The sequence below is a fragment of the Aplidium turbinatum genome, chromosome 14 (genome assembly GCF_918807975.1).
Source record: "Aplidium turbinatum chromosome 14, kaAplTurb1.1, whole genome shotgun sequence".
NCBI lineage: Eukaryota > Metazoa > Chordata > Ascidiacea > Aplousobranchia > Polyclinidae > Aplidium > Aplidium turbinatum.
In genome coordinates this window covers 8,351,070-8,362,785 of record NC_137485.1, presented here as the reverse complement: position 1 = coordinate 8,362,785, position 11,716 = coordinate 8,351,070, and the positions used below count along the sequence as shown (strand labels likewise).

General features: G+C 35.4%; 1 protein-coding gene across 1 annotated transcript; it reads right to left on the bottom strand.

Annotated features, from left to right (window-relative positions):
- Positions 1-2,328: 2,328 nt before the first annotated feature.
- Positions 2,329-11,376, bottom strand: LOC145782867 (ATP-dependent RNA helicase with zinc finger domain-like). The gene is made up of 8 exons (XM_082594632.1): positions 11,251-11,376; positions 10,775-10,891; positions 8,989-9,156; positions 8,321-8,499; positions 4,627-4,845; positions 3,557-3,716; positions 3,191-3,288; positions 2,329-2,653 (listed from the first exon to the last, which is right to left on the bottom strand). Exons 1-8 carry the CDS (start codon positions 11,374-11,376, stop codon positions 2,329-2,331), a joined length of 1,392 nt encoding a protein of 463 aa, XP_082450758.1.
- Between the last annotated feature and the right edge of the window lie 340 nt (positions 11,377-11,716).

Sequence of the window (11,716 nt, the reverse complement as noted above, 5' to 3'; positions counted from 1 at the left end):
ACACACAGGCCTTAGCAACGTGCAATCCTAAGACGTGACCGAAGGCCGATGTAGTCTTCACTTACCCTTGAATAAATAACCTTATAAAATCGTTTTTGTTAAGTGGTAATCGGCTTTTTTTTTGTTAAATTCAACTTTAGCCCTCATTGTAAGATACAATATATTCTAAGATCCTTGGTAAAGAAAAGTTTGAAATTTTCGTCTATACAACGTAAAATTTTATCTTTTAATTTTTTGGCGTTTTTCTTTTTAGATGTAGAAATGCCATACAATAGCGTAGAAAAGGCATTTTCTGCACTGGAGAATGCTAAGACACAGTCGAATAAGACTGTGCAGCGTGGGTTTGCGCAACGATTTGGAAGAAAAGGGCCAAATGGAAAGCAGGTTTGGACATGGCATAAAAAGTTCAAACAAGAAGGTTGCTTGAGTAGAGTAAAAGGATCTGGGTGGAAGTCAACGCCAGTAGAGAAGGTAGAAAAGATTCGCAGAAAACTTGTGAACAGTTCAACAAAGTCCACAAGAAGAGCGAGTTTGGAAGTTCAAATTCCTGCAACAACAGTTTGGCGTGTTCGGAGGAAACGATTGCACATCAGACCTATCGGTAATAAGACCCTACAAGCTGCAAGTCGTCCAAGCGTTAAAAGCAGAAGACAAGATAAAACGTAAGCAATTCTGTATTAAGATGCAACAGAAACTGAAAGAAGACCAGTTTGATGAAAAACTGGTTTTCAGTGATGAGGCCACTTTTCCCACAAGTGGTAAAGTGAACAGGCACAATGTTCGAACTCGGGGTGAAGAGAACAAATAACAATTTGATTTGATAATTTGACATGAAATTGAATATGCTTACCATTGTACTTGTAAATTTTCATTGGTTTAGGACACATACTTTTTGAGATATTTAAGTCTCAAATAAAGTGAAATTTTTTTGCAACACCCTGTATAAAGTCGTATTTAGCTTGTTTGGTAATTATAACTGATTTAACTGATAAAACATCTTTGGCTTTTATCAGCAAAAAATTACTTTGAATTTTCGATTTAAGTCCTCATTATGAGATTCTCCGCTCAATCCCTCTCCATCTAGGCCATGAAGTTCTGCATATTGGGTGTCGCCACCATGTCTTGTTGGAATTGACGTTTGTTGAAATCATCATTTTCTGACGTTTTGAAATCAGTGGTTTACCACTAGCAGGTGATTGACCCTACTAGCTTCACTAGAAAACCAAACGAGACCAGCACAAACTTTCATGCAAAGGGTTCGATTCCTTACAGAGCACAGCCCGGAAGAACTGCGGAAGTTGGCTGAAAATCATCAATTATGGGGACTTTTAATTGAAGGATTTTGTACCCAACTGGTGTGAAATAAATTATTATCAGTTTCTGATTTCATGTTTGAAAAACTGCTGTTTGATGAATTGGTCAATGAATCGTTGTTTGTAAACTGTTTTTTAATAAATAATTATATACACTGTTTATTTTACACCATGTCATTTCTTGATAAATTGTCATTTAGCAAATTGTTGTTGGATGAATGGTCATTGAGGAATTATTAATTATCATTAAATAAACGGCTGATGAATGAACTGTCATTTTACTACTGCTCTATGAATGGTTGTGAGATGAATTTTCATTTGATTTATTGTTGTTAATGAATTGTTATAATATCTACGGCACTACAAGAACCACTAAATCAACATAGCTAAACAAATGATAACAAGCAAAAACAGAAGTAGGCCTAATAACCCTTATTGCATTTTAAAACATATGCACCTGTTGGAATGTGTGCAGATTAACAATTTCGCCTCAGGATCAGAGTTAAGCAAGTGCATTATGCATTTGGATATCGTGTAAGTCTTCCCGGTTCCAAATGATCCTTGAGCAAGAAAAAGCGGCAATATGGAGCCCTGTTGGAAGCTTGAGGGAGAGGTGATAAATGCCAGAACCATTTTCTGAACGACATAAAGCAACAAAAATTACCCTAAAGTCACAGTAAACTGGATTGAACTAGCCAGAAAGATATAAAAAGGAGAACAAGGCAAAACAAGACAATAGAATTAAGCATTAAAATAATAAAAACAGTTTTCGTTTTATCATCAACCCTTATAAAAAATTTAAAAATTTTTGCAACGAATGTAATAATATTAACTACTTGTACTAGCTAACTGACTAAGCAACGAGAATTAAGTGGCAATAAAATATGAATTACTCTTCAATCTCTGCGTATTTCCCACTGTTTAGTCAGTTAGCTAAAACTTTTGTAAAGAGATGGCTAAAGTTGATCAGAGAAGATATCAGTGTAAGAAAACTGGGTAGAATCAATATCGACAACTAGGAAGCCTGGCAAAAGGACTGTAAAAACGAGCGGATCCCTGATAGCTTGGAAAACGCAAATCTCGCGATCTCGAAATGAACAAAGAATACACGCAAATTTCCAACCTGATCAAGATCAAGGCCAGAACCGTCAACGTCGCTGTGATTGTTGTAGAATACTTGATTAGATTGCCCAGAATTTGGACAAACCAAAGGAAGTAGTTTCCGTTGTTCCAGTTGATCAAGAGCGCAGTGACAGCGACAAAATGTTTCACGATATAACTGAAACTGTATTTCAACCGCAACAACCATTCCTGTCTTCAGATTCCAGGCTTGGACACAACTGCAACGAGTAACACGTTAAATTTGTTACGACTAATACCAGATAGTCGGATAATCTGGTTCATTCTCAAACTTGTAACTTTTGTATTATAATATTAATAGAATTTACTAAATGATATGGTATGGATTTATGTCCTTTAGAACACTTGGTTACCATTCTAAAAACTGTGATGTACTTACGATGAGTTTTCCAAAATAGAATGCTAATTATAAAATGTATTTAGCTACACGCAGGGTAAAATTAATAAAATACCAAAGGAAGTAAATCTTTTATACTGTAGCTTCTTGTAAAATTTTTTTTTTCAGCGTTTATGCAATAAATAACATCAACGCTACAACAGGCACCCTCATTAGCAGGAAAAGCAAAATATTGAGTCAAAGAAACCAATGGTTAATAAAGTACATTCAGATAAGACTATTTGGAAGAAAAAGGCTGGAGAAGTTTCAATTTTAACAGTGGTTTTATGCGTTTGAATAAACATTTAAGTTTGACTTAATACTTTAATAGCAAAAACTTAGCAAATCTTCTTTTGCTTACTCCTTCGAAAATCTTAAGATAAGATGATCAACAAATTTCTCCTCTATCATCACTTCATACGCAGGAAAAGTAGGAAAATCCTTTAGCCCTACCAATACCTAAATAGTACATAATATTGTAAATAGTCATAGTAGATGATAATGGCGTCAAGTACAACGTAATTATGCATTTTAATCAAACTAATATTTGACAAAAAATTTAGAAAAGGAAACAATTTGTCCAACTTGTCAGAAAGTAGTCATAACAATTTCAAAATAAATTTGACATATTCTCTTTACAAGATTACAAAAAAAATTGACAAAAAAAATGTTTGAACTTATTGCAAACAGCAATAAACTTTTGACGTATGCTAAAATTCCAACCAACCTGAGAGCAGCTCTCCAAGATGAGGAATCCTTCATCGGTGTCTCTGTTCAATGGGATTGGTGCTTCAAACACAGCAAACAACTCTCCGGGGGTATTGAAGCATATTCCTTTTTTGGCCGAAAAGTAATTTTCGCTCATAGCAATCAAAGACGGTCGTGGTCTGCGCCATGTAAGTTGAAAAATGTTTATTACACGCAAGTCAGTAGTTGCTGCTAATGTAGATTGGTAACAAATAGCATGTTGATACATTTTGACCTTCAGTTGAAATAAAATCCTGAGTTCAAAAGATACCCTGTATGCCTTTCATTTAGTTTGTGAATGTGTTAGTTCCAGAAAATGGATAACGAATTCTAGACCCTCTTATGTAGCGAGCAAGCTATTGTAGCTCTTAAATTGTCAGCAAATAAAAACACTTTAAAGACTTAGCTAATTTTGCGATATAATTGCATGTGGTTAAAAATAAAAAAAAAACAAGATTGCAATCAACAAAAATTAATTAACAGGTATTATTACAGAATCTTGTTACTGCTGCAACACTGGAGGCACCAAAAAAACTGATTTTCTGAAAGGCACCCCCCCTTAAGTGGGTGCTTTCAGTGCAACAAGAATACAATTTGAGTTTGTTTTTCATCACTAGTTGTAAATTTGTAAAACAACAGGAATGTTTCTTCTCTAAAATGTATGACTTATTTTTCTTAATACATAAACTTTAATTGTTTTTATTTCAATTGATTTATTTAGGTAACTTTACTCAAGTCAAAACAATAAGACTAAAATACATTTTCCCATTTCTTGTATTTTCCGTAAACTAACCCATAGTACAAACATTCTAATGGCCTCAGTAAAAACGTAATTGTGCATTTTTATCAACCTAATATTTGAAAAACACTCAGGAAAAAGCAACAATTTTTTTTAATTTGTTAGAAAGTGATTATTATGATTATTTCGAAGTAGATTTGACGTTTTCACTTACAAGAGAAATTGACAAAAGAAAAATGTTTTTTTACTAAAACAATAAGACTAAAATATATTTCCACATTTTTTTTTGTATTTTCCATACTAAAACCAACCCTGCCAGCTTTTTGGTGCGAGCAAGTTCTTCTTTGTACAAAAAGTTGTGCATGTCTTTCACGTAGTTTTTAGCCAGAAGTGAGATGGGAAACAAATCGGAAGATGATTTCTCGTCCAAGTAATCCAGCGCTGCGTCCGGTTGTTTGTACTTGTTCAAAAGCTCCTTCAAAACTTCTCCAAACTCAGTGCTTGTTTCATCTTTCCAACGAATGATGCGTCTGGAAGATTTTGAATATTTGTCAATACAACCTCTTAAAACAGAACAGAAACTAGGCAAATCTCTTAAAAGCGGTCAGCTTCAGTCATCAAAGTTCCACTATGTGACAATGTGTTGTTGCGTTTCAAGGAGTAACGCTTCGATACCTCTTTTAACGTGTCCTTGTGTTAAACTAACAACTCCTTTTACTTTATCTAGCCAATGTGCTACCGGGTACGTGGCCACAGGATGGATGGGACAACCCCCCCCCCCCCAAAGGATTTACACTTACAAGTTTTACGGACTTAGATTACACAAATTGCTTCCATTTGTAAACTACTTGTAGCTTAACGTAATTACCGTATACTTCAGCAGTCAGATTTGAACTCTTTTAAATGAAAATGCATCGTTGCGTTTAAATGAGCTTTTTGGATGCTTTAAACATGTAACAAGTATAAACTTTAAAAACATAAAATATATTTTAACACACTAGAATTATCGGGATTTTTACACCCTAGAATTACCACGATGTCCTAAAGGACACCTTCAGTAATGCAGCGATTTTCTGTCTAACTGCTAGTGTTTTTACTATTATTATGCATTCTAAATGAAAGCAGTTCCCCAAGAAACACATTTGCATGCAACTTGTATTGCTGAAAACCTATTTCGAACAAAAAAGCATAAGAAATAAGCACTTTATGGGACACGGTTTAGCAATCTTAGACTACCCTATAAATATAAAAGAAACATAAATAAGTACACTTGTGACCAGCCATATATACTGTATAGTCATAGTGCATCACAGTATTATTGGCAACACCCCCTGCATTTCACAAAAACAACTTTTGAATCATTTTGCGAACACTTTCCACAGGCAGGATTCTGACAATGGTAACACGTAAATGTTGTTGCATTGTTACAGCCCAGCCTCTTCCTATAGAAGAGACTGTAACAATATAACCCACGCTTTCTCGACCCAGGTATCATGACAATAATTGTGTTGTTTTGTTGTTGCCGTTGGTGGCGCAAACATTCAATGAGCTCGAGTATAAAGTCTCTTCGTCATATATGGTTACCAGTCGACTTCATAAAAAGGGCACATGCGTTGATTGCCGCTATATCAAGAATGTTACCCAATACAGGATACAGCTAATGTCCACCTTCTGGAAGCTGATCGCTATTGTATAAACGAGCCATTTGATCAAAAACGTCGACGCCGACTTTGTTCTCATTGTAGAAACCGATCACTAACAAACACCATTGATTTTTCAAGAAATACTTTGGTCCCCAAAATCACTAAATATCAAGCACATTTTGTTTTCAATAATTGTACTTGGCAGCATCATCACTGCCGCCATGCTGAACCACTAAAGTGTGTGAAATGTAAACGTAAAAACCTTGCTGTTGCTGTGTTACAAATCAAAGACTTGCTGTTGCGTCATAATCAGTGAGTTTCAACTGGCAGCTATTGATAGCAAAAGAGAATAACACTTAAAATAAGGTTAATAAGCCAATACAGTGCAAAATGCTTTCTGGTGTCCTACAGGGTTGCCAGATTGGCCTTTTTACGGCCAAATTTCAGAAATTTGGCCTTTTTGAAAAGTGTTTGGCCGGACAATTTTTGTTTGGCCGTTTGGCCTTTTTTAGTTTTCCGATTGGCATTTGTTTGGCCTTTTTTTCTTTTGGTTTTCATAGTTCTTTTGGTTACACAGTGAAAAGTTTTGGTGTAGCGTTTTAAATCATGCCCATTTCAAAGACCTTGCTAGCTATGCTTTAACTTGTCTCTGCATCCCTGGCAGTAATGCAGTAGTAGAGAGAATTTTTTCATTACTTACTGCAGTGAAAACAAAACCACGAAACAAAATGCAGAGTGAGCTTTTGGAAGCGATTTTGCGAATACGAACTGAAATGGCTTTGCGAATCTAAAATGGCTTTGCCCGTGGTAGGATTTCTTTCAGGGGTTTTCTTTGCCTACCTTGCTTTACGTGATGAGCTAACGCATCAAGAGTGTTCCCCTTAAGACCATCAACACTTTTGATAACCCACCAAGGTCGATCAACATAGCAACTGTCTTTTTGTTTTTCCTTTTACATATTTTTTTTACTTATAAATTGTTAAAAAAAAAAATTATTAGCCTTTTTTTCTTTTTTTTTTCTAAATCTATAAAATAAAAAGTTATTAAGGTATTGCGACCGTGCCATCTTTCAAACTGATTGTCCTGCTTTGGTATCATGCACGTTTTAACGTCCGCGTTTTGTCGCTTCTACCTTTTTCTAGACCTCTGCTATGTTTGTCATATATTGTTTTTTTTTCGTTGTGATGGTCAGAAATAAAAACAAACTGAACTGAACGGACATGCTGCTGAATGGAAAATGTTGCACAAAGTTTGATGCCAGTGCCATAATGATAAGGCGTTTCACATCTGATATTGTTTAAAGTGAAATTTAGCAGTAACGAAATGGCAGAGGCGCTAGCATTCCTACAATAAGGAGTGTTCATTGTGGAAGGATGTTGGACATAAATGCAATTGATTTCTCTGATTTTGCAGTGTTGGGTGTTTCATGTACCGTAGCCTACAAGTAATTGTATTGGGTATAAATATTGTACATATATACTATTTCATATTGCATTAAGTGATATGCCAATATTATCTCCTTTTTCCTCTGCTCACTAGTCACCAGGCTCTCACTGGTGGACGTTAATGGCTTTTTAGTCTAGAGGATGATGCTTAGCCTAATGTTATAGCCTATAGGCTACATATTTCAGTTGTACTGTAATTGTTTCCATGCCTATCTGTTTGTATTTTATGGATTGCATTTTTTCAGGAATTTTACTAAGCAATTCTTCTTTAACAGATAACATGTAGAACAATAGAAACTGGCAGAGGTGGGCAAAAAGTAGCGCCTCTCCCGCTACCGCTAGTTTGGAAAAAAGTAGCGCCGCTACTGCAGACGTTACTCCAACTAAAAAGTAGCGCCGCTACTTCTACCAAAAAAGTAGTGCGCTATTGCCCACCTCTGGAAACTGGGTATATATTATCTAATTTGTTGTTGAAAGTAAGTGCAAAAACACCACTGATTTCAACAAAGCGAACAGAACCTCAGGTTTGGCCTTTTTTTCTATAATTTGGCCTTTTTTGGGGATGCATTTGGCCTTTTTTGTTTTATCAATCTGGCAACCCTGGTGTCCTATAGGACACAGGGGTAAAATCAACTAGGGTGTAAAATCAACAATGCGCTATAATCTCTTGAACATATACAATAATTGTAATTTGGGCAACACGGTAACATTATGTCAACTAAATTTTGTTAAAAGTCAAGGAATTTCAGAACAAAAGCTCTTAATCCGAAGCGGCATTGCAGATTAAAGACGACCCGGTGTCCTATAGGACACCTTGGTAATTCTAGTGTTAAATCCTTTTACAACCTGAAACGTTGTTATGTAGCCTACATGGCTCAATTTTAGATCACAAATAATATTAATCAAATATCGTGAACCTGTCTCGTTCCCATGAAATTGTTTCCAGTTCTTTATGTTCTGGCCGTTCAATGATATCCTCCTGCGAACCTACTACATTAACAACAAATTCGACCAGCAGAACAGGCCGTGGCGAGTGACGAAACTCAAACACGAGACTTCCTCGATGAATACCATAAGTTTCTGCTTTGAGGGAAACCTGAAAATAAAGCGATGGTAAAAAACTGCCACAAATTTTTTGAGAAATAAAACACATAAAATTTAAAACTGCTTTTGAGAACATTAATAAAAATGCATCGCCAAGACAAGAAGACTAACTCAAAATGTGGAAAAGTCGCGTTGATAATGAAAAAGTTTCGTTTACTTTTGTCTTACCTGATCTTGCATTCAGTAACTCAAAATTAATAAAAAAAAACGTACAATATACCAAGTGGACCCACGAAAGTAAGTAATTGTACAAACGCAATCAACTTTTACACACAAACGAGCATGTTAATTAGGGTTAATTAATTAATGTTAATTAGGGTATTTGGAACTTCAAAGGGCGTGCCTCACATCTCTATGACGTCATAATGAGCTAAAATTTTGGTTGTTGAGAACCTCACCACATCAGACCCCAGGATTTTAGAAAATCGAAAATGGTGAAAATATAAATCACCCTAATGTAAATACAATGTACATTAATTACCTCATAAACAACTTCACCATCGTGAAGATTATGCAAATAATCTTCATTCAAAGCAACAGTGAAGTCAAGGTGACTTTTTGCTTCTGATCGTTGCCCTCCTCGCAGACGACAAATCGAAAAAGAACTTTCGCTAACAGAAGGTAAGAATGCAGCGTGGTTCAGCTTCATCTGCAAAGAATGACACTCAATTATTGATACTATGTTTATTTTTTACTAGGACAGCAACTTCTGACGTTTCGTATACGTGTAAAACACTAACACAAATTCGTTCACCAGAATTGGCACTTTATACTATTTTTAGTAGTTAAAAGTTTGTTTCCTGAATGAATTCAAGCTATTTTATCCAATAGGTGAGAATACATGAATTTAACTACACACATGGGAGTTCAACTACGACTTCTAGTACCGCTTTAGACTTTTTATTGGCTAAACGTTTTTCTTTTAAATTGCCGAGGCAGACGTCTTTGACATGATATAATGTGATCTTGCCTGGAGATATTTAAGAGTAAGATCTACCATGCTGCGTAAAAAGCATTTACAAATTACAACAACGCTGACAGGGGAAAATAGTTTGTTCAGCCCTAATTTGTTCGAACGCCTATCAGCAGACCAATTTTTACTTTCCAGAATTAGGCTAACGTCTAAACCAGCGGTTCTTAACCGGTGGGCCATGGCGCATTGGTGCGTCGCAGGAAAATTGAAAAAATATTCAAAAAAATATGTAACTTATTTTTAGAATTAAGGATAAAAAGTATGTGTTCTCTGAATCTGAGCCAATGAAATGTGTAGTTCAGTTTATTAATTATTGTGATATTTTGTTGGTTAGAACCAACATTTTTTCAACCAATAGGAGGTGCTGTGTATTTTCATAATTTAAAATTATTGCAACATAAAGGCGTTATCTCTTACAAAAATTTTTGCTTTCCTTTTTGGCTTATCTTATGAAGCATACAGTACTTTAAAGGCAATGCAACTATAAGATCTATGCAATAAAAACTTGCAAGCACTTCAAGAGAAATACTGGTAGTTTATATCAAAATCAATTTCAGGTTCGTTTCGCTAGGCTGGTGCACCGTCACATTTTCAAAGGTCTGCAAGTACGCCATGAGGTAAAAAAGGTTAAGAAACACTGGTCAAAATGCTTCAGTTTTACGGCAACGGTTTCACATTGATATTAATTAGGCCTACCGAAAAGCAAATAACCATTTTCAAATACAACTACAAACTTACAACGAATTGACCCCATTTTTTATCATAACAAAATTGAATATGATTGAAAGTAAAAAATTAAGAAATACCCATAGGCTTAGACTTTCTGAAAAAAGCTATTTGATAGTGAGTATCTATGTAAAAGACAAGTCACCTGTAAGATTATTTGTCTAAAATTTGTAATTCAGTTTAACTAACCACTTCCATGTGCACAGTTACTGTCAACTAAACGGGAAATTGCGTCATCAACATTTCAAAATGTTGGTAGCAGCTTTTTAAATTGTGTGTGTTGACTGAGTAGTCAGGTAGTGCTGACGCCAGGAAGATCTCTCATTCTCAACTGAGTGTTGACTGTTGGGGTTTATTCATACAAATTGCAACATTTTTAAGTTAACATTGAAAAACAAACATAAAAACAGGATCGTACAGTACAAAGGTGAGTGGGTTAGAAAAACAAAGTTGACATATGGTTCAAATAAACGTCGATAAATACTCACATACAATCAACCTACACTTCAAAGTACATCTCAATATTTGAACAGTATATTGGAATTGTGACTATACAAGCAAACTCTACCTTTGGATCCGCACAGTTCATTTTCAACTTCCATGTAAACTTTTTCGTTTCAAAAAGGATCGTTTGCTTCTTTTTGTGATTTAGCAAGATGGTTACACCAGGGAGGGACCGTTGAAGCTAACAAGAACAAAAAATTACGAAAAGGGTTATGATCCACTCCAAAACTCTACATAAACTCTTAAACCATATTAAAATGCGAACAAATAGAAACATTATATTTGAATAAGAGTACTGATGAAGCCGCCTTTACGGCGGCGAAAGCTCTACCAATAAATTTTTGTAGTTACCAAACCTGGTTGATGTTTTATTGATTATTGTACGTTTGGTTGAATCCTCTCACATGGATCCTACAATTATTTATGATTAGCAATTCCCATAACACCTAGAAGCCAGAACTGAGGTTAAGAGTCTGCAGAAACCTTTTATTCCTAATCATACATTCATTACAGTTGCGTCAAATGCGTCATCATACATACTATTTCAGCTGACGATGAACTCTGCTGGTATTCCTGAAGAATCCGATCAGAAAATGATATCAATCCACTTTCTTTGGCGATTCTTGACAAGGAAATACGTTTCAATATATTTATAAACTTATTCATCATGGACTGGTTGATATCAAATTACTCCTGCATTGCTAGTTCAAACATTACATAAAATACAGAAGAGATTAATTTACTTTTTAATTCTAAGTTTACGGAAATGCTGGTATTGTCACATAACTAAAACCAATATATTATAATATGATAGCACTTGTAGAAAAACAAAACAACAACCGCGTACCACAAATAGAAAATCGCCTGCCACACAGGGCTATATACCATCGTGGCCATACCCAGATACGTACTGCACTAACGAGGCCAGAAGGCCGAAACGGTGTGCCACTGTCTGTAGTTATTATAGCACATACCTACACTAACAAGAGTAACGCTGTAGTTCTAA

Bases quoted from the DNA above. Each gene is read 5' to 3' on its own strand.
- LOC145782867 (XM_082594632.1), bottom strand. From the start codon at position 11,376: ATGAATAAGTTTATAAATATATTGAAACGTATTTCCTTGTCAAGAATC. The intron at 10,892-11,250 runs GTATGTATGATG...TGTTCTTGTTAG, and splicing joins GTTCATCGTCAGCTGAAATA to CTTCAACGGTCCCTCCCTGG. The intron at 9,157-10,774 runs GTAGAGTTTGCT...CATTCTTTGCAG, and splicing joins TGAACTGTGCGGATCCAAAG to ATGAAGCTGAACCACGCTGC.